General features: G+C 33.0%; 1 protein-coding gene and 2 long non-coding RNA genes across 4 annotated transcripts; 2 read left to right on the forward strand and 1 right to left on the reverse strand.

The window, feature by feature from the left end:
- Nucleotides 1-827: 827 nt before the first annotated feature.
- LOC124436747 lies at nucleotides 828-17,748 on the reverse strand. Of its 2 annotated transcripts, none has more exons than XR_006945468.1 (3): nucleotides 17,677-17,748; nucleotides 12,336-12,337; nucleotides 828-839 (listed from the first exon to the last, which is right to left on the reverse strand). It is a non-coding gene; the product is annotated as an uncharacterized LOC124436747 (long non-coding RNA). The 2 variants fall into 2 exon arrangements; XR_006945467.1 differs by lacking the exon at nucleotides 17,677-17,748 and adding an exon at nucleotides 17,571-17,648 and having other exon boundaries at nucleotides 12,336-12,341.
- Nucleotides 8,217-17,364, forward strand: LOC124436746. The gene is made up of 2 exons (XR_006945466.1): nucleotides 8,217-8,413; nucleotides 16,947-17,364. It is a non-coding gene; the product is annotated as an uncharacterized LOC124436746 (long non-coding RNA).
- A 4,517-nt stretch (nucleotides 17,749-22,265) lies between the features above and the next one.
- Nucleotides 22,266-22,712, forward strand: LOC124436011. The gene is made up of 2 exons (XM_046985936.1): nucleotides 22,266-22,475; nucleotides 22,571-22,712. The coding sequence occupies exons 1-2, from the start codon at nucleotides 22,303-22,305 to the stop codon at nucleotides 22,710-22,712; spliced, it is 315 nt and encodes a 104-aa protein (XP_046841892.1). The 5' UTR covers nucleotides 22,266-22,302.
- The last annotated feature ends 676 nt before the right edge of the window (nucleotides 22,713-23,388 follow it).

Raw genomic sequence — 23,388 nt, forward strand, 5'->3', positions numbered from 1 at the left:
ATCTTCTTTTTGTGTAAATTTCAAAATGCATAAAAATATTAGCATAAACTTTTAATGAGAACTGAGATTCAAAAAAGCTGATGAAGCAACATAAAAGTAATTATAGTAAATATGTTTCAAAGTTTGTGCTAACTTTTTAAAGCAGCAGATTTTTGCCTACTAATCAGTGACGTAGCCAGCTTGCATGTTATGGTCCTGCTATCTAAATTTTAAATTATTAACATAAATCATTTCTTAAGAAATCTATAATTTTTAGTGAGTGAACGCAAAAAATTAAAGATTGCAGGACTGACTAAATTAAATTTGCGGGCTGGCTAAGCCAGTGCTAGTATTATAAGTATACCGAGCCCATTCAAATTCTTCGCACTTTCACCTCATGTTTCTTGTTGCATGAAAAGACTGGTACCAAAATTTTGTGACGCTCTATTACAACCACACATTAATTATTTAATCAACGATGCAACAACTTCCCCGTTCCCAGTCTTAAAATTTGTTAGAGATGTACTACGAATAATCGCAAAGCACAGAATCGTTGCATTCACATCAAAAGCAGAATATTGCAAATTTATAATGCAATATGGTCACAAAGTATATTTTACGTACTTTAATACATCAAGGCAGTGCTGGTAAAACTAGTCTATCTGTGTGTTCTTCCCGGTTTGTATCAAATAAGTTCTGGATTTTTGACAATCCATATTTCTGTTTTGGTTCTAGGAGTTTCATATTTTGAAACAAAACACAGACATTTTTTGTAATCTTCTTCGCTTATACATAACGTAGCACGATAGCAGCAAATTGCTTGCATGAAATATCTTTTCTAAATATTTGCAGCGTACATGCTTGTGTGTTTTCAGGGATGTGGCAGCCAAATGCTTTCAAGGAAGGAGTACGGGGGAAGCATGACTAGTATCTTAATCGAAAAGAATCAAATTCTAAGTATATTTGCAGACTCGTCATTTGAAAATTTACTTCTACATGTTGGCCAAATAAATTCAAATTATTTTCATGTAATAGATTTTGATAAACCCCATTAATAGATTGCCAAAATTAAGTGAATTGTTGCAATTCATGCCAATCTGCATCTGAAGTTTAAACAGTAGCTAGTCAGTTCAGTTTGACAATATTATTCGGTTTTACAACTTCTTCCCATTAACATTATACCCTGTGCGTGCTTACCTGTTTTAATAGTTGCATGCTTACATAAGCATTCTTTAAATCCTGGGAATAATTTTAGCCATTTCTACTTATAAAAATTTGGGCCAATGAGTCCTTCAAACACAACTCTTTTATATGAATTGTTCTCCTTTTGTATAGAGAAAGTCATATGTCTTGTTGAGATTTTCTTTCCAAAGGTAAATTGATCATAACAATGATAAAAATCTAGTTGACTGAAAAGCATAGAAATTAGTTATTCGAACTTTGGATGAAATCCTTTTTTGAAATCCCCTGTAGCTGGTGAATGCTCTGCTGCACATTGTTGGTTTCATTACTAGTCGTAATATCCTTCAGTTTCTCCGTTTGGATACAACTACTAATAGGGTGAGAACTATGCAGCGTTGTTTTAAGCGTTGCTGCCGTAATTCCAATAAATGGTAAGGAAGTCTTCAATATTTTGAAAAAAATTTTTTAAGTTCTTCTATCATTCTGAAAAATATCTGTATTTCTTGTCATGCGTTGCTTTGTATTATTAGCGCTAGGATTCCTTTTGTTTGTTGATTGTATTTCAGTTTTATTATTGTTAAAAATTTTAACAGCGATAGTCGTCAATACAAATCAAGTTTTTTTCGATATTTCAACTTTCACTTCACAAGCGCGCTCCGTTTCTGGGGGCGTCTGAGGCTATCTCTCCTGAGAAAATTTGAATTTCAGAGCCTTAAAAATGCCATTTTCAGCGTTTTAGAGCATTACAAAATGTATTTTGTGTGCATCGTTTTTGCGTAAAAACAACACATTTTGGTTACGTTTTTTTCAAAAAAAATATAGTGAACAATACTTGAATATTTTGCCAAATTGTTAGGCTCATTATCATGCCAAATATATGGCTCATTAGCATGTCTAGGAACGTAAAGTTATTTTACAATAATACTATATTCAAAAACAGATAGAGCTTTTAAAGAATTTCTACCAAGTTGTCAGGAATAGACCCCCCTAGACACCCCCCTTCAAACCTCTATGTAATGAGTTAAGTTAGAAATTTAGTACTACAAGTGACAGTTCATAGATATAGAAACGCTCAGATTTCAAACCATGCAAGTTTATTGTAACCCTTTACCCATCTCCACATCAGTATTAGCAAATTCACCTTTTGAGAAAAAATTTAAAATTTTTTTCTGCCAAAGATCAGAGTGAAAATTTGCAGTTAAGGACAGCTTAATGCCATAAATGTTTATTAGGCATTTCACTTGACTATTATCTTCTTCAAGGTGTGCTATATAGCCATCACTAGTAGCATTGTATTATCAAATACAAACAGAATGTAACCAACATGTCTTTAATTATATAATTACATGAATGTTAAAATTGGTTCATGTGTCATGCAGTGGAAATTGTATGTTGGGGTTCCTCCCTTGAAAATTTATGAAATCAATTTTCAGCATTAGGGGCCAACCATTGTATTTCTGTGCGTGCACCCTCTGATAGTTGCATAATAGTGTCAAAATCTCCTTTTGCATCTTTAAAGGCTCGAATTTTATCGTTTTCTAGTTCTCTATAGTGTAAGAGCCCATACATTACCACTGGGAAGCTTGCTACTATTTTTCCAATTACTCCGGCAACCTCTCTTATTGATTGTGGTTTATTTACATGTAGTAACGCTTTCCAAACCTTCCTCAAGTCAGTGGCCTTTTCTATAGTTAACCTTATGGTCATTGTCACCGAGTTAATAAGAAACCCTAGGGTAATCCTGTGAGGAAAATAGACAGGATTTGGTTGGATGTATGATAAATCCTATTTTCTCGAACATTATAAACGTAACAATAATGTTAAGGACATATTTCTCAAATGTTTGCCCCTGAGGATAACAATCATCAATGTGTGCTAACGAAATGTGTCCACTTGAGTGCAAAGCATGTAAATTGATAAATGTCTTTACGCCATGAAAAACGTAAAAATTTTTGAATCGATGCATTTATCTGTATAGAGAAGTACGTATCTTTTAAGTCCAGTGATGCCATAAAGCAATTTTTTTAACTAGCTTAGTGACATTGTGAATAAAGTCCATCTTAAAATGATGATAGGCCACTGACTCGTTAAAAGCTTTCAAATTCAGAATTAGTCGGTGTGACCCATCCAACTTAGGTCGTAAAGTATAATCGAGAGGATTTGTCCCACTTTCCATTGAGGTTTTTCCCCTCTGTGCGTGTTCCTCTGCTAAATTTGCCATAAAAATTTTGTTGCTAGAAGAATGTCCCTGTTTGTAAGAAGGCATTGGTTTTTTGGCAGTAAAGTACGTTCTGTGATTTCCACTTATCATAGCGGAGCTGATGTGACTCGCCTCTTCAGCCTCTTTTAGATTTTTGGCCAATTCATTTGCGAACAGTAATTTGCTCTCTGCTTGGTCCGACGACAATGCACCGACGACACAGGTGAGTTGACTGGTACTGTAAACGATTGATATAATATTATTGGCAGGCGGGAGCCACCCTCCAAAAACATCAGATGCAGTTAACCAAGTTGTTAATTTTTGTAAATGATGATCATCTACAAACATGTAACGATACTCCCGGGTTCAAACCATTTACTTTATCAAGTTGTTAATGTAGTTGTCGAATTTGTAACTGTGTTTTTCAGTTCAAATACTATCGCATACAGTAACATCCGTATTGTTAAACACTAAGATTCAACTAATAAATCTTAGGTCTGCGTTTTTTTTGAAAAACAGCGTCATTTGCACATACTTGTACAAACCAAGAGTACTACTACAATGATAGTAGAACTTACCAAACTTTGAAACACCCGTCCCACTGATGTCTGATGATGCTACATGTGGTATAAAGTGAAAATAGTCGTTTCCATGAGGTTCATAAAATATCATTACATCCAGATTTTTTGTTGATTTTGAGTGAATAATTATTCGCTTTATTCAAACGACCTTTACACAACACATATTACACTCTCTTCAATTTATTTTGTCAAGTCAAAGTTATAGAAAACTTATCCGAAATATTCTCCAACTCCTATTGCGAAACCATCCATTAACAAACCAGTAAAAAACAATAAAATGAAAAACCACGGAAACTGTGATCGTTTCATTACATAAAGCTGGATTCTTGTCCCAAACTTTAAATCGTGCAGAAATACTTCCGCTTTAATTTCAAAAATTTTTAATTTCACTGATGATGGCTTTGGAATAAAGTCGAAACACGGTGCCATCCAGTAAGTGCTATCGTGGCGAGAATCTCTCGTCCATACGTAGTTTTAAAGAGATTTGACTCGTCTCCAATCCCTGTGGGCTTGGTAGCTCAACAGGTAGAGCGGCGGACTAGTACCCAAAGGTGCGAGTTCAAATCTCGTCCAAGTCACATGTTTTTCATGTGCATATAAAAACCGTCTTAGGATTTATATTAAATATAATTTCAAGAATCAGTGTAGCAAAACATCGTATCGCGTTAAATCACTTGGCATTTCGTTGAATAATTTCACATCAGACTAAATCGCTTCTCTTCACACTGAGCCACTTCACCTTACATTAAATCATTTAAGATTACGCTAAATCATTTGGCATTGCATCGAATTATTTAACGTCACAATGATTCATTTCACATCTTACTGAATCGTTTCCCAACAGCTCATATTGAGACCACATAAATTAAGTCATTCAAAAACATGTTGAGTCAGTTCGCTATACAGCTGCGGATCGTTTCAAATTGCGGCGAATCATTTCTAACAACTTTCAGTCGTTTGCAATTGCATTGAATTTTTTATTAGAAAATCGAATCATTTCATATTCTCATGAATTATTTAGAATGACAAGAAATCGTTTCAAAACGTAATGTATCATTTGCATGCTGAACGAGTCATCTGAATACAACCTGTTAAACTAGTGAAGAACATGTTGAGTAATATCATATTGTTTAGTTAAATGAAAACAAATGTTGTTGAATCGTTGCAATATTAATCGAAGCATTTCATGACAAGATGAATCATTTCTTAACATGTCCATTGAACTCAGTAAACGACGTTAAATCACTTCTAAATAACATGAGTCGTTCGTGTTTGAGTTAAATCTTTTCACTTTACGTTGTTTCACTTCATATGCGCGGTATATTTGGTGGTAACCGCCCGAGCAATGTATTTGTAAGAGTGGGACACGTATTTTCTCTGCATTTTGCATTGTGATGAAGGTTATTTGGTAAATATGGTCACAAGGACATCCAGCCGCCATTTTTGTTCCAAAAGTGCAAATAATAACAATTTTTTACATAGGAGATAAATTATGAAAAAATGTTTGCATTAATTTTATTTAACGTTATAACATTGCCAGTCAAAGCGATGAAGAATAGCAAGATACGCGCGCCCTTGTGGAAAAAAACAGTATTAACGACGTATAAATTACATCCACTGCATTAAATAAATGCCTTACTATCATTATGACATCTATAAACAACTCAATTCTAAATGAAGAAAATGGTTTGAACCCGTGAGTAATTGGTTTGAACCGGGAGTATCATTACATGTTTGTAAATGTAGGTCGTCCAGGTTGGTATAGTCCTGAGAAAGACTGTTTTTGTTGTTGTTGATTGACGTTTCGACAACCTTTGCGGTAATCATCTTCGGAGTCAAATGAGGAGTAAACGTCAGGTTAGCCGTATTTGTTATCTGGTTCTTACGTCATTGTATTGTGTGTACAGGAAACGTGTACAATTATCAATTCTAAATGTAGGGATCGCTGTCTATTCATGAATAAAGAAACTCAACAAGAAATTTGTCTTTCTACCATTTAATGCTTTATATTTGCTGGTTTTTGGAACAAAAATGGAGGACGCTAAGACAGTTTTACTTTCGGTGGCAATTTTACTACAGGCTTCTAGTAACCGCCGCCCATAGTTTTTGATTTCGCTTCAATCACAGCTACGTCATCAAAATTGTTAAATTTACTTTTGCTTTACGTTACAGTTTTCAATCATCGCTGGCTTAAGATTTCTATTTTGGCATTGAAGGCCATGAAATGGATTACCTCAAGAAAAACTGTCATCAAAAATCGAAATAACAGACGATCAGATTTCTCGGAGACATTAGCAGAAATTATGTCGAATTCTTTTGATGGTTATGGAAATATGCTGAGTTGTATATCACTTTCATCAAAAGAAAGTTTGTCTTTTCATCATGTTCACAATGTTTTATTTTTGTTAGTTAAACGTTAACCAATGTTAGGAGCAATGTTACAAAAACGAGATATCCGTTGATGCCAGTAATGTTCAAAAATAAGTAACAAGTTTGGAACTGAAGCTAAGCGTGCTCGACTTAGTAAAGGAAAAAGAATATGTTATTCTTTGTTTCCTTTCCTTGTTTCACATTGTAGACATCGTCCACAAATGGAATTTCGTTTAGAAAAAATGATGTCTTTCTTTAAGAAGAAACCAAATCAATCCATACTAGCAAAAGCACCCACCTCTACAATGTGATTATATCCCTCCAAAAAAACTCGAAGAGATAAATTTCAGAACATTTACCCATCAAGATACCAAGTCATATATTGACTCTTTGAAAGCCATCAGTTGTACAGTTGCTTGGGTAATAACAGCTGCAACCTTTCTAAAGTTCTACGACAAATTAAACGACAAATATAAACAAAAAAAAACAGAGAAACGTTGACTCTTATAAGCAATCGTACTTTTATTCACAGAAAAGCTCCAGTTGACTACCTTGACGTTTTTTTTAATTTTTAAAGTCATTGTTTCACGTATTCATATGCTAATCCATAAACGTTTGGAATGTGGCTAAATAAAGCACAGCTCAATCGAAAAAGATTTTGAGAAAAAAGCCTTTGTAGAAGATTTGTCGTTCAACAATGTTCCTGATCCAAACATCTTGCGGAAGATTTATTTCAACTAAGATTCTTTTTTTGACTGGCACACGTACTGGCATCTCCAGTTATGGCGTATTGATGTAATCGTCCATGACATGAAGAGAATTCCTTTGATCCCAGAAATATTAGACAGGATGCTATCTTGACTTGTCATTTCATAAAACCAATCTTTCTATGTGTATAAACTTTCCCTATAGCTTTGAACAAATGATTTAATTTACACTCTCGGCATTGGCCTTTGCTTTGCGATGACATTTTGCTACAGCTAGATTTTCAAGCAAAGAAAAGCTTTCATGGCAAAAAACCGATAATATTCACTTTATGAAAGAATGTTTTATGCAGTGCGGTGTTTAAAATTAAATGAAGATATGATCTTCGCAATTTGCTGGACAATTTAAGCAATTGTATCATGAACCTGAAAAATTCAGGTGACTCAACAGGAATCGAACCCATGATTTCTGTGGTGCGAATCCATGATATTTAAAGATCATATCTTCATTTAAATTCATTTAATATTTTCTTTAGCAGCATATAAATAAAAATAAGCAATGGAATTATATAGGAAATGTTTTGAAATGTTTACAACGTACACGAACTACAACAGCGAATGTAGCACACAAAAAATTACACGCGGGATTAAGTATAGGTCTTGCTTTGCCAAATCAGCACAACGACGTAAAACGTCGCGTTTGAGCACGCTCAGATTCTTTCATCCAATCTAAAATATACTAGATGGCTATGATGATTTTTGAGAGCATGAACATGTCGAGCTATAAGCGTAGAATAAGTTCTAGTTGACAAACGTAGCTTAATATACTGTTTACATTCTTTCCAAATATATGTCATTGATAGTCATTTAACTTTACTATGTAATATCATTACTATTAATTTCGCACTATGAACTTTTGGACTTTGACTTATAGAATTTTTTTTATAATTTAAGACTTAAAACATACTCACAGAGTAAATATTACACAATTGGAAATTTTTCCATCGATTTTTTGTCGTTTTGTAAACTTGTACTACAGCGCTCGTAAGTTTCTTGAACATTTATTTTATATGATGGATTTGGACTTATTTTAAGAACTTACTGCAATACAATAGTAAACATGTCATTAAACCCACATGACAACCATGTCACATTTACAACAAAACGTGACGATGATCATATGAATTTTAACAGGTACAATGATTTTCATAGGACCTTTTATTGATGACTTTCAAACAATTGTGTTCAGTTGAAACCTTTATTATTGATCATAATTTGCTACAATGAAATCGTTCCTTTTCATCGTGATAATAGTGGCCGTGAACATCTCTCTTGGAAATGCATATTTTAACATATAAAGGAGTAACGACAAAATATCATTGAATGGCAACGACAAGGTTTGTTATAAATTATAAACAACAACACTTAATTCTTAGGAAAGTTTTGTCGAAATGATTTCCATGCAAGTTTATGTTTATGGTATTTGACAAATACCGAAATTTTCTTTGTTATGGCTTGTCTGTCATTTTTATGCATTGCGTTTTCATTGTCAAAGCTTCTTTATTGCATGATGCTAAAACTTATCGCTTTGGACTGTGAAATGAAAAGTGTTTTGCCATTTTTTTTTAGTTATTGTTGCATATTTTGCTACCGTGCTACACTGCCACAGTGCTACACTGCTTTATTATAGAAAGGCCGTGTTAAATCATTAATATTCATTTTGCATGTTTGCCAGCAATTATTGACTTGAATTTCAGCCATGTTGGTGGTGTGATACAAAAGAATAATTTATCTGTGCTATTTTTGGCACCAGCAGGCATGGGCGAGTAACATTGTTTGGTAAATCTCAAGAGAATGATTGCAAATAAAGATCAGCTATTTGTTCTTCCTTGCTATAGATTTAATCATACAATTGTGCATGTTCGTTGCATTTATGAAAAATATGAGTACGTTTTTTAATGTCTGGCTTTGCTTTTACAAAGCTTTTGCGTAAGAAATTTAAGTTAATAATGAGGATATGACATTATTTTTAAGTTTGGAATTGTTTTTCTTTAATTAATATTATGTAACACAATAGTAAATCCCAAAGGAGCTGAATTAATGCGATCTTTTAAAAATTTTAATTGCTAGTTTAATTTTAATTGCTAATTCATTGGGGATAATGACTGTACCAAATGCATAATTATTTATATCGTTTCCTGTTGCTTTTTTACACAGAGAAAAATAATTTGATAGAGTGTTTTTGGTAACGAGCTGCCATTCTGGCATAAAAAAATCCATATAAATGCATTACTACTTGGTAAATGTTGAAACTTTGAAATAACCAAAAATGTATAAAATTTTGATGTATATTCGGATACTTTCAATCGATGTCACCGGAAAACAATATATCCATGTATAAGCCAGTAGCTAATATTTGACAAAAGCATTACTTATGCCTATTTCCCAATCTCATTACGCTCTGGTCATGCACTAAAGTCTTCTAATTTAATCACCACACCCGAAACGAAATTTGTTACAGTAAGATTTTTTTTTATTAATAAATAAGGTACACACAAGAACACAAGTAATTTTAAGACAAAATTTTAAAAAATTTGTTTTCTCTTTAGTAAAGCTCTTGGAAATGCATATTTTATACATATAAGAGGAGTAACGACAAAAATATCATTGAATGGCAACGACAAGGCTTGTTATAAAATATAAACAACAACACTTAATTCTTAGGGAAAGTTTTTGTCGAAATGACTTGCATGCAAGTTTATGTTTATGGTATATGACAAATACCGAAATTTTCTTTTGTTATCGCTTGTCTGTCATTTTTATGCATTGCGTTTTCATTGTCAAAGCTTCTTTATTGCATGATGCTAAAACTTATCGTTTTCGACTGTGAAATGAAAAGTGTTTTGCCATTTTCTTTTAGTTATTGTTGCATATTTTGCTACCGTGCTACACTGCCACCGTGCTACACTGCTTTATTATAGAAAGGCCGTGTTAAATCATTAATAATCATTTTGCATGTTTGCCAGCAATTATTGACTTGAATTTCAGCCATGTTGGTGTTGTGCTACAAAAGAATAATTTATCTGTGCTATTTTTGGCACCAGCAGGCATGGGCGAGTAACATTGTTTGGTAAATCTCAAGAGAATGATTGCAAGTAAAGATCAGCTATTTGTTCTTCCTTGCTATAGATTTAATCATACAATTGTGCAAGTTCGTTGCATTTATGAAAAATATAAGTACGTTTTTTAATGTCTGGCTTTGCTTTTACAAAGCTTTTGCGTAAGAAATTTAAGTTAAAAATGAGGATATGACATTATTTTTAAGTTTGGAATTGTTTTTTCTTTAATTAATGTTGTGTAGCACAATAGTAAATCCCAAAGGAGCTGAATTAATGAGATCTTTTAAAAATTTTAATTGCTAGTTAATTCATTGGGGATAATGACTGTACCAAATGCATAATTATTTATATCGTTTCCTGTTGCTTTTTTACACAGAGAAAAATAATTTGATAGAGTGTTTTTGGTAACGAGCTGCCATTCTGGCATAAAAAAATCCATATAAATGCATTACTACTTGGTAAATGTTGAAACTTTGATATTACCAAAAATATATAAAATTTTGATGTATATTCGGATACTTTCAATCCTTGTCACCGGAAAACAATATATCCATGTATAAGCCAGTAGCTAATACTTGACAAAAGCATTAATTATGCCTATTTCCCAATCTTATTACGCTCTGGTTATGCACTAAAGTCTTCTAATTTAATCACCACACCAGAAACGAAATTTGTGACAGTAAGATTTTTTCTTACTAATAATTATTTTGAATTTTTAAGGGAGAGTGGCGTAGTTAGCGGTCTAGCTCTTCCAGCACGGCAAGACTAAATATAACAAAAAAATGAACATAATCAATTCTAATAATTTAAGGTACACACAAGAACACAAGTAATTTTAAGACAAAATTATAAAAAATTTGTTTTCTCTTCAGTATCAAGTTACAAAGATTTTAAGGAGTTTCTTAGCAGCAAATCTGTTTTTAATGCAGTTTCTTTTTCACTTTCTCGCATGCAATTCGACTTCATTCCTGCCATTAATGAGCAGGAATGTCCATAATAAACACTAGAGAAAATACGACCTTTATATTGGATAATATTCCAGTGTCTCCTTGTTATTGCCTTTTTATTCAGCTTTATAATCCTGCCATTTGAAATGAGGAGGAAAAACAGTTGTAAATAAATTATAATAACTACAAAAAACCTGCAATTCTATTGGTTAATATGCTAGAGGTGCTTATTACTAGCATTTTTAAATAAGCTTTATTCTTGCATTTAAAATAGCAGACTATCCACTATTATGGAGAAATTAATACATTATATGGAACAATGAATTAGGCAAAGTAGTATTGTTGTTTATCAAAAAACTATCTATACTATAATACATGTGCGTATTGCGGTTATCGTAAAGGCATCATGTATGATATACCACGCATGAGTGATTCGTTGTTGTAGTATTTTCGTCAAGCAGCAAACGACAGACTTGCAATTATCGCAATTATAAAGCAACATGATCTAACTTGTTTTATAGTCAAATTCAAATGTGAATTCAAATTGGAATATTTACAACCGCTCTAAAACACAGCTACGACGATGCCCATATGCCTTCCAGTAATAAACGTTTGTTTGCATGTATTATATATTAAAAATTAGAGTTACAAAATTAAATAAATTTGTCTTGAGGGCTGCTAAATACGTAAATCGTCTGTACTCTTCGATGTTATAGAGCATGCCCAACTTTTTTAGCTAGATACGTCACTGTTACGGGATATCCATGGGGTTAGGGTTTGTGTGGAGTTCATTATGTATTTAAAAAGCAACAATCTTAAAAATATTGAGAATTAACAAGCATTTAATGACTTTATTGAGTTACCATGTTTGGATCGGCTGATCACCGACACGATTCCGTCTTTAACAAAAGCATTTTCGCAATGTTCTTAAAGCATTAAATTTTAACACTCTAGTAATACCTCTCGAGATAAAATACTCAAGACTTTCGATAAAGTGTAAAACGTCGCGTTTGAGCACGCTCAGATTCTTTCATCCAATCTGAAATATACTAGATGGCTATGATGATTTTTGAGAGCATGAACAGGTTGAGCTATAAGCGTAGAATAAGTTCTAGTTGACAAACGTAGCTTAATATATTGTTTACATTCTTTCCAAATAATTATATGTAAGTAAATCAATCTTTTAAAAAGCTACTTGTCATCAAATTTGACAATAATAATGTTAAAGTTATTTTGCGGGAAATTTTATTGACGGCTAGCTACGCCACTGTATGTGATAATGATATACCCAGTCATTGATAGTCATTTAACTTTACTATGTAATATCATTACTATTAATTTTGCACTATGAACTTTTGGACTTTGACTTATAGAAATTTTTTTATAATTTAAGACTTAAAACATACTCACAGAATAAATATTACACAATTGGAAATTTTTCCATCGATTTTTTGTCGTTTTGTAAACTTGTACTACAGCGCTCGTAAGTTTCTTGAACATTTATTTTATATGATGGATTTGGACTTATTTTAAGAACTTACTGCAATACAATAGTAAACATGTCATTAAACCCACATGACAACCATGTCACATTTACAACGAAAACGTGACGATGATCATATGAATTTTTAACAGGTACAATGATTTTCATAAGCCCTTTTATTGATGACTTTCAAACAATTGTGTTCAGTTGAAACCTTTATTATTGATCATAATTTGCTACAATGAAATCGTTCCTTTTCATCGTGATAATAGTGGCCGTGAACATCTCTCTTGGAAATGCATATTTTATACATATAAGAGGAGTAACGACAAAAATATCATTGAATGGCAACGACAAGGCTTGTTATAAAATATAAACAACAACACTTAATTCTTAGGGAAAGTTTTTGTCGAAATGACTTGCATGCAAGTTTATGTTTATGGTATTTGACAAATACCGAAATTTTCTTTTGTTATGGCTTGTCTGTCATTTTTATGCATTGCGTTTTCATTGTCACAGCTTCTTTATTGCATGATGCTAAAACTTATCGCTTTCGACTGTGAAATGAAAAGTGTTTTGCCATTTTCTTTTCGTTATTGTTGCATATTTTGCTACCGGGCTACACTGCCACCGTGCTACACTGCTTTATTATAGAAAGGCCGTGTTAAATCATTAATAATCATTTTGCATGTTTGCCAGCAATTATTGACTTGAATTTCAGCCATGTTGGTGTTGTGATACAAAAGAATAATTTATCTGTGCTATTTTTGGCACCAGCAGGCATGGGCGAGTAACATTGTTTGGTAAATCTCAAGAGAATGATTGCAAGTAAAGATCAGCTATTTGTTCTTCCTTGCTATTGATTTAATCATACAATTGTGCATGTTCGTTGCATTTATGAAAAATATGAGTACGTTTTTTAATGTCTGGCTTTGTTTTTACAAAGCTTTTGCGTAAGAAATTTAAGTTAATAATGAGGATATGACATTATTTTTAAGTTTGGAATTGTTTTTCTTTAATTAATATTATGTAACACAATAGTAAATCCCAAAGGAGCTGAATTAATGCGATCTTTTAAAAATTTTAATTGCTAGTTAATTCATTGGGGATAATGACTGTACCAAATGCATAATTATTTATATCGTTTCCTGTTGCTTTTTTACACAGAGAAAAATAATTTGATAGTGTTTTTGGTAACGAGCTGCCATTCTGGCATAAAAAAATCCATATAAATGCATTACTACTTGGTAAATGTTGAAACTTTGAAATAACCAAAAATATATAAAATTTTGATGTATATTCGGATACTTTCAATCGATGTCACCGGAAAACAATATATCCATGTATAAGCCAGTAGCTAATACTTGACAAAAGCATTACTTATGCCTATTTCCCAATCTTATTACGCTCTGGTTATGCACTAAAGTGTTCTAATTTAATCACCACACCCGAAACGAAATTTGTGACAGTAAGATTTTTTCTTATTAATAAATAATTTGAATTTTTAAGGGACAGTGGCGTAGTTAGCGGTCTAGCTCTTCCAGCACGGCAAGACTAAATATAACAAAAAATGAACATAATTAATTCTAATAATTTAAGGTACACACAAGAACACAAGTAATTTTAAGACAAAATATTAAAAAATTTGTTTTCTCTTTAGTATCAAGTTAGAAAGATTTTAAGGGGTTTCTTAGCAGCAAATCTGTTTTTAATGCAGTTTCTTTTTCACTTTCTCGCATGCAATTCGACTTCACTCCTGCCATTTTTGAGCAGGAATGTCCATAATAAACACTAGAGAAAATTCGACCTTTCTATTGGATAATATTCCAGTGTCTCCTTGTTATTGCCTTTTTATTCAGCTTTATAATCCTGCCATTTGAAATGAGGAGGAAAAACAGTTGTAAATAAATTATAATAACTACAAAAACCCTGCAATTCTATTGGTTAATATGCTAGTGGTGCTTATTACTAGCATTTTCAAATAAGCTTTATTCTTGCATTTAAAATAGCAGACTATCCACTATTATGGAGAAATTAATACATTATATGGAACAATGAATTAGGCAAAGTAGTATTGTTGTTTATCAAAAACCTATCTATATTATAATACATGTGCGAATTGCGGTTATCGTAAAGGCATCATGTATGATATACCACGCATGAGTGATTCGTTGTTGTAGTATTTTCGTCAAGCAGCAAACGACAGACTTGCAATTATCGCAATTATAAAGCAACATGATCTAACTTGTTTTATAGTCAAATTCAGATGTGAATTCAAATTGGAATATTTACAACCGCTCTAAAACACAGCTACGACGATGCCCATATGCCTTCGAGTAATAAACGTTTGTTTGCATGTATTATATATTAAAATTAGAGTTACAAAATTTAATAAATTTGTCTTGAGGGCTGCTAAATACCTAAATCGTCTGTACTCTTCGATGTTATAGAGCATGCCCAACTTTTTAGCTAGATACGTCACTGTTACGGGATATCCATGGGGTTAGGGTTTGTGTGGAGTTCATTATGTATTTAAAAAGCAACAATCTTAAAATATTGAGAATTAACAAGCATTTAATGACTTTATTGAGTTACCATGTTTGGATCGGCTGATCACCGACACGATTCCATCTTTAACAAAAAGCATTTTCGCAATGTTCTTAAAGCATTAAATTTTAACACTCTAGTAATACCTCTCGAGATAAAATACTCAAGACTTTCGATAAAGTGTCTCATATAACCTGACTCAAAAATGAGAATTTTTTGCGAAAATGAGAAGTGCCAGTAATTTAGAATATTTCGCAGCAGCACGATTGAAATGAGGTATTTAAAGTGATATACGACAACTTTCTTTAAATTTTGTAATGTACACATGTTTCGGAAAAATTATGCCATCGTCATGCCGAATAACCTGTAAATGATTTACATAGAGTTCATTTATAAAGAAATATGATACATAACATGTGTATAGACAAAAGAGATAGATGGGAAAAAATTTATTACATTGTTGCGATTAAAGGGCTTCTTTAAGATTTATCTACGCGCATTCCTTCTATTTAAAACAAAAAGAAGCAATGTGCATCAAAAAACTTAAAACTAATCTCAACAAACAAATTCAGAATATCAATACTAGGCCCTTGAAGAAAGAGCTCGAGGTCTTTACGAGAATTAAAGGAGTGGTATCTTTTTGTACAGACCGAGCCCGTAAGGCGAGATGTCTGATTTTTTTAGTAAAGACTGAGAAGCGAGGTTAGTAAAAGGCATATTATATGGCATTATTTAACGTTAAACGAAGCTTGCTTTTATTTTCATCGTTACTGTTTTGCACGGGTTGACTTTCACTTTTCTAGTTTTTCTCATTAAAAAGAAATCGTTTCAAATTGTATCGTCAAATTGGATAGTTAAACTGTTTTTCCGAGTGTTTTTCCTTCAAATGACATTTGCAAATGATTTTTTGTTTGGTTTATAGATTCCGTTATTCTTTTTCAATGTAGATCGTCCAGGTTGGTATAGCCTTGAGAAGGACTGTTGTTGTTGTTTTTGACTGACGTTTCAACAACCTTAGCGGTAGTCATCTTCAGAGTCAAAAAACTACAACGTCATTTGACTCTGAAGATGACTACCGCTAAGGTTGTCGAAACGTCAGTCAACAACAACAAAAACAGTCCTTCTCAAGACTATACCAACCTGGACGATCTACATTTACAAACATGTAACGATATTCCCGGGTTTAAACCATTTACTTTATAACGTTATTCTGTTACTAAAAACTTACAAATTTTTAAGCATTGTTCTGGCCATTAAGAGGACATTAAATTTTGACTTGTATCCGGGGGCGAAACTAGAACGCTAATTGAGGTGTGTGAACATTCATATATGCAGCTCTTCTCAACTACTTTCTTTCGTTGGGGTGTTAGTTTTAAACGAAACCAGCCTGGCAGAGATAAATATAGGTATATTTACCACCCCCTCCAATTAGAGTTCTAATTTCGCCCTTGTGTTTATGTTTTCTACACTCATTGTGACAAATAAGATGTTGTGGCCACAAATTAGAACATCTAGTACGCTCCTCAAAAACTATATTCTTTAATTGAAAGTAAATGGACCTTCCTCACAAGGTTTCATTTTAGTCTGTCGACTTCCTTTCTTCCATAAAGTTAACTTCATTCAGCTACCAAAACTAAACAAAGAGACTAAAATTTAACTGCTTTTCGTCGCTGTTTTTCCATCTTACTTATATAATTTTATAAGTCATCATTAAACTAAACATGATTTTTAACCTTGTGTTTGTAAAAATAATTTGATTCTCTATCAACTATGGTAGCTTCTTTACTCAAACTTTTGAGTTATGTAAACGAGCTATTGTTACTTTATTTTACAGAATTTAAAGAGGATTCGATGTTCAAGACGTGCATATTGTGAAAACTATCAAACGTGTTGCCGTGATCGACAAAGTTCACGAGGTTATAAATGTTGTCCAGTTAGATATGCACAATGCTGCGATGGAGGATATTGCTGTCCACGTCCATATACTTGTTCACCTGTTATTGGTGAATGCAGAATTCCTGTACCTCATGCAATGAATTATTGATGGAGTGCAGTGTTGATGAAAAGCAAAATATCGCTGTTGAAATTTATGTTTGAAAGATTATTACTTTAATTATACTTATAATTAAAGAATTATTACCTAATTAACTAATTGAAACTTATTTTGGCAAGCATGTGGGTGTTACAATCTCATTTTCTTTATCTATGAAGAATTTATTACCAAGGAAATTATATTTTGTCCTACAATTCAACATCTGGAATATTTTTGGTTTGATAATATTATAGAATTTTCTGACATAGTGGAAAAATGAAGCAAATTATTGATTTCTTTCAATGATCCATTAAAATTACAATTGGTTAAGTCAAAATAGTTTGAAGGATTTCTCACAAAACCAGCATAATTGGGGCAAGTTTTATAACTAAGAATGAAATTGCATAAAGTAATTTCGTCATATACAACGTCATACGATTCGCTAAATTAAAATTAATAAATAGCACAAGTAGGTCGTTGCCTGCAAAATTTGACAAAGTTGGAGGCATGGGTAAGCTTAAATTCAGCCTACGATTGGTGAAAATCATGTTTTACGTGTTTTGCATGTTTTTGAGCATTCCTTTTTACAAAACTTCAGCGCTGATTCGTGTAGATATCGTTCAGATAAAAATATCCTTATGCGTTTGTAAGTTTAATTACTTTTAAATGTCATTATTAATACGGGATACTATTGCTATTACTACATGATAATAATACATAATAATAATGATGATTATTATTAACATAATAAATATTAATACGGGAACGGTATTGTTTCCACATTGTGTTAGCAGGTAATCAAGCAAAGTTGAAAGTACTTTTCTTTCTACTTACGACGAACTAGTAACGTACTATCTTACAAAAACTATTCCCTGCAGCATTCGACACTTTATGATAGTACAAAGTGAACGGTGAGGATGACTCATTGCAAATTCAACGATTAAAATTTCACTTCCAATTTCACTTCCAAACACAGCATTTCTCGTAAATTACCATAAGGATTGTAAATGCCATATCTATAGATAACGGATTATCAATGTCGTGACTTAAAGTAATGTGGTTTATCAACTAGAAATATATCTATAATATAAAGCAGAATACTTTGTTTCCATTTAGGCTAGAAAGGAATTTTGGCAACGTTTCAATAAAAGATGTATATTAAAAAAAAGATTTTTTTAAACTACATAATCCAGAAAAAAAATACAAATCCTATATGTTAGCATTTATGAAAGCATTCCCGAAATTAAAACATGACAAAATGTTTGACGATAAAACTGATGAAACGTCCCTTCTTTTATCCAGCCTGCTGCACCCATTATATCTTTAATGTAAAATCGTTTCCCATCAAGAGATGACGTAAAGCTGCACATGTAGTGCGGCTCTTATATACTTCTGTGTTAATTCAAATCGCAGTAATAAACTTTATCATCTATTAAGAAGTGATCTCTCGAGAGACCAAATTGTGAGGTCTTATGCAATTCATTACGTCCTGCTTTTCATCATTTTTTAAAGATTTTATCTTGTCAAGATATGCCTTTAAATGGGTGACAATGCACAATCTTGGATCAATAGGCTATGCTAAAAACTCCAAAGGTTTCTGGTGTGTACAAATTAACTGGAATGTGTTTTAATTTTTTCTTTATAACAAAAAGGATTTGCTAATTTCTCCCTTTCTTGTACTGGGTTGGATAGGGTCTCCTCCCACTGTTCAATAAAAAAACTTTAGGGATAATATTGTGTTGGGAATAATATTGTGTTAGGAATAATATTGTGTGTATTCTCTGATGATGTCTTTAGAATAAAATCGAAACACGTAGCCATCTTGAAAACTACTATCGTGGTAAGAATTTCTCGTCTATAACTTGTTTAGAAAAGATTTGACTTCATTCCGAGTGGGCTTGGTAGCTCAACAGGTAGAGCGGCGTAATAGTTCCCGAAGGTGAGAGTTCAAGTCTTATCCATGTCACATGTTTTTCATGTGCATTTAAAAAGCCTGTTTCAAATAACATTGTGTATATTCTCTGATGATGGCTTTGTTGTGGCTAGGTGTAGTTTCCTCTCTGTGATTGTGGTTAAGATAATTTATGTCCGCTACCTTATCTGAGATGGGTGCAACAAAACCATCAGCAGGTCTAAAGGAGTAGTCTATAACACTAAGAAACCTGTCAATTTCCTTCTCTAAATCATTCCTTCCGAAGAGGCTAATAGCATCAGCCTCACAAGGGCGCACTGAAACAACGAATTCCCTGTTAGATGAATGTTTAACTTCCTCTAAAGCTAGTGTAAGTGCTTCCTCTAAAGCTGTATGTGTTGCCCCATCTATAACTTCCTCATTGATTCCGCAATGCAATAACGCTGTCAGGAGCGGATCCAGGATGATGCCACTGATGCTAATGCATCAGTAAGATTTTTAGATGGTGCAAAATTTTCGTTTTTCAAAAAAACTTTAAAAAGTGAAATAAATCAGCAAAAATGTATACAGTTAGCCCTATGCATTACTAGTGAATTAATTTAAAACATTTTCCTTCAGTAAACCGATGTTTATACATGGTTAAAAAATTTACACCAAGTATTATAGAAATGAAAACAAATTCAGTAAGATATCCATTTAACCGACAATATTTACCAAAATATAGCGATCGCTTAAGCAATTTTGACAAAAATGTAATTATATTCTAAAATTAATACAGTCGTGAATAAGTCCAAAGAGTTCAGTATCTTTACGTCACATTGGGGCGATAGTGCATAACTATCGTCACGTTGGGTGAAAAGTGCATCAGAAGTGCAACAGTCCCGAGTATATTTGGCCGAATTTACCAAACAAGACGTCATGAATACTAATGTTTTATTGCCTACTTTGCGTTGGGAAACGGCTGCTAAGTAGTGCATTAAGCCCACGATCAACTGGAGTGCATCAGTGACTGATGCACATAGCCTGCAGTACAATTACACTTGGATTACGGATATATCTATATTTTTAGTTTTTGATTTATAATGGCAGAATTTGTGCGAAGCAACTTCGATCTTTGGTCTCTGTTTCACAAGGAAAAGACCACCGATATTGCCATTATTAGAGGAGTGTTTCAAACAAGATTGTATGAAGCAATTTCTCGTATGAAGCGTAGGGGCCCATTTCGAAGTGGAACGCAAGTAAGAGATTTGTATTCTGAGCTTCTTATTCCCAAGCATATAACTAGCACATGGAACTTGCAAGGAGAGTTACGAGCTATAAAGTAATTTTCAAATTTGATTATGTTTTGACATAGTAATGCATTGCCATTGTCTGATCGCATTTGCGTGATGTTGTGGTTTTAAAGGAATTTCTCAGTCCCATCTAGAAAATGTGTATCATTATGATACATAATGGCTTGATTTCATAATGGCATGAAATTGATAACCTAACTGATAATCAATGTTAGGTTAAAATTTACACATGATATAACGATAAAGGAACTTGATTTAGTGCTTGCATGTGTTAACAGGCCGAACAGCACAGCTTCTGATGAAAGTATGAACTATGAAAATATTGTAATTTAAGGAAAGTGTGATTTCTCATAATACTGATAAATTTTATTAGTGATATAATTTTTAATTTTAATAAAAATTTTTAAAACAATTTTATGAAACAATTTCATTATAAATTTATACAGATTTTAATAACGAAAACAACAATCTGTTGGAGTCACAGACACACAGAAGTTTAAAATTGAATGATTTATTGTAAGTGATCCGCAAACGAGTTATAATTTATATTTACTCAATTTGCAAAATATCATAATTATCATCACAAAAGATAATAAATACAAATTGCACATATTGCACATTTAAATACCGAGTATCTAATAATTTTGATTTCTTCCATGTTTATACCTCAATAGGTGCTAATTAATTCTATAATTCTGGGTAATGCGTGACTTCAAAGGATTGTATCTTTCATGCATCCTGTATTTAGTTATTTTAATGATAGGGAGTAAATTAATAGATTATTATAATAATAGTAATTTTTCTAGATCTCGTTTGAGTTGAGATCACCCTCAATGAACTCCTCTGATAACAGTCTAGGCGTTCGCTTTATTAAACACTTTACTAAAGAAATTTTTTCTCTGTGTGAAGGAAAAGAGTCAAAGCGTGTGTAAAAACCCGTAAAAGTTGCCTTGCAATGAATGCTTCTAAGGAATTGACCATTGCGTTTATGGACAAGAACATCCAAAAACGCTAACGGTCAATTTGATTCATGTTCACCCATCCCAAAAGAATCTCTACCGGTACCACTTTTAAGCAATGTAATTTATGAATATAAATGGGAGTGTGATGCTCGCTATGTAGGTAGAACGTCTCAAAGGTTGGGTGATAAGTCGCATTGACTTCCGCACCGGAGAAGCAGGCAACTGCTTCTTTACTTGCGCTTGTCATGTTAATATTAATTATTGTTTATCAGTAATTTGTGAAACACTATTTAATTAATACAGCACCATCTGCCCCACTTCAATATATAACCATGAGAACTCTAACTTCAAGATCAATTGAAATAAAATGGAAAGCACCAGATATCAAGGATCAAAATGGCTTCCTTTTGCTTTATGAGGTCACTGTTTATGAATAAATGGAACATTCCAAAGTCAGAAAGGTTAAAATCTCGTCTTTATCCTCAAACGCTATTGTTTGGTAAATGAAAAACTTGAATCCATACTCCGATTATAGATTTCATATTAAAGCTAGAACAATTGCAGGAGTTGGACCACCATTTAGTCTACACAATCGTATTGGTAGGATGTTTAATATTGTCATTTGTTCGTGTTATTAAAGTGGTACTAAAACGAAAACTGAACGTTAAAAAATCATCGATTTTAGCATTCAATAGTTTAAACACATATCAATTATTGCTTTAGTAAAATTTAAGCAAAAATAATAGTATAACGAGGGAGTTATGAACATTTGAAATGTCTAATTTTCATGTCCGCCATTAAAATCGGCCATTTTGAATATTTGCAATCAGCAAAGGTCTGTGACGTCATATTCTTAACACGGCAAGAAGCGCACATTGGAAAGTATACAAAGTAATATATAAACAGAGCAAAAAAATGTCAAATTCATCGAGATCTAGCTCGCTTTTGAGTCTTCGATCGAGACAAACGCATCAATTTCTTCATCGGAATTCATGACGGCAAATTCGGACGAATCTAATTCGGAAATTTTGCCATTTGCCGATAATATTGAACCGCTTGCTTCGCCCGATGAAATTGCTGAGTACGAAGCTGCAGTCGCAGAAGAACGGCAGGTTGAGGACATGCTGCAAGATCGTTTTGATGCCCGTGTTGATGTTACTTCATGGTAAGATGTCATTCTTAGTGTGTTACTTTGATCTGAATCGTCTGCCGTTAGCTATGATAACTTTATGGAAACATACAATTTGGCCAATATTAAAGGTGTGAATGTGGCCATTGTTCGTTGGATCTTGTTGTCAACCCTCAAGAGTGCCGATGCTGCATGGAATTAGAGCAATGCCGTGGCAAAATGAATCAGTTCGAAGTCGATGAAAGAAAATGCATTTTGATCACCTGGCTTTAACGAAGTTTGCCTGAACAATTTGTTCTTCAAGCAGCTTCGTTAGGTTTAAAGACCAAAGGTCATCGCAGTTATGCGACCGTTTTTCGAGATGGTCAAAGACCAGAGAGGGTAAGCCTTTTCTTTGTGAAAATTCTAAAAATATTATTTTGTGCGCCTGCGTCTATGTTTACTTGAGCCGTCTATGTCATACCACCCAAATGGAAAAAACGCTCAAAACAATCATCCGAGAAGTGATTCGAACAAATCATAAATCGAATTTCGCGCGAACTCGGATTAAAGTTTGCGCGCTTCGTCTCAACAAATTTAACCCAAATTCTTCTTAAAGACTCGTCGTTTGGGCTTATATGTAATGAAATGCCTGTACTTCTATCAGACGTATTACTGCAATCTTGCACGACACAGCGTGTTGAAGGCATGTTAAAAAAATTGAGTTATACAACCTTTTATATCTCTATTTGTATATAGTGTTATATTGTAAACAGCCGCGAGTTAAGAATATGACGTCACAAGCACCTTCCTTCTTGAAAATTCAAATATGGCGCATTTTAATGGCGGCTCTTAAAGTACAAGTTTTATCGCTACGTAACTCGAGCAGCATTAAATACATTGCGCTAAAATTTCGCCAGAAGAGATTTTTTTACATACACTATTAATCTATGAAAAAAAAACGGTAGGC

The sequence above is a fragment of the Xenia sp. Carnegie-2017 genome, unplaced genomic scaffold (genome assembly GCF_021976095.1).
Source record: "Xenia sp. Carnegie-2017 unplaced genomic scaffold, XeniaSp_v1 HiC_scaffold_16, whole genome shotgun sequence".
Lineage (NCBI taxonomy): Eukaryota > Metazoa > Cnidaria > Anthozoa > Malacalcyonacea > Xeniidae > Xenia > Xenia sp. Carnegie-2017.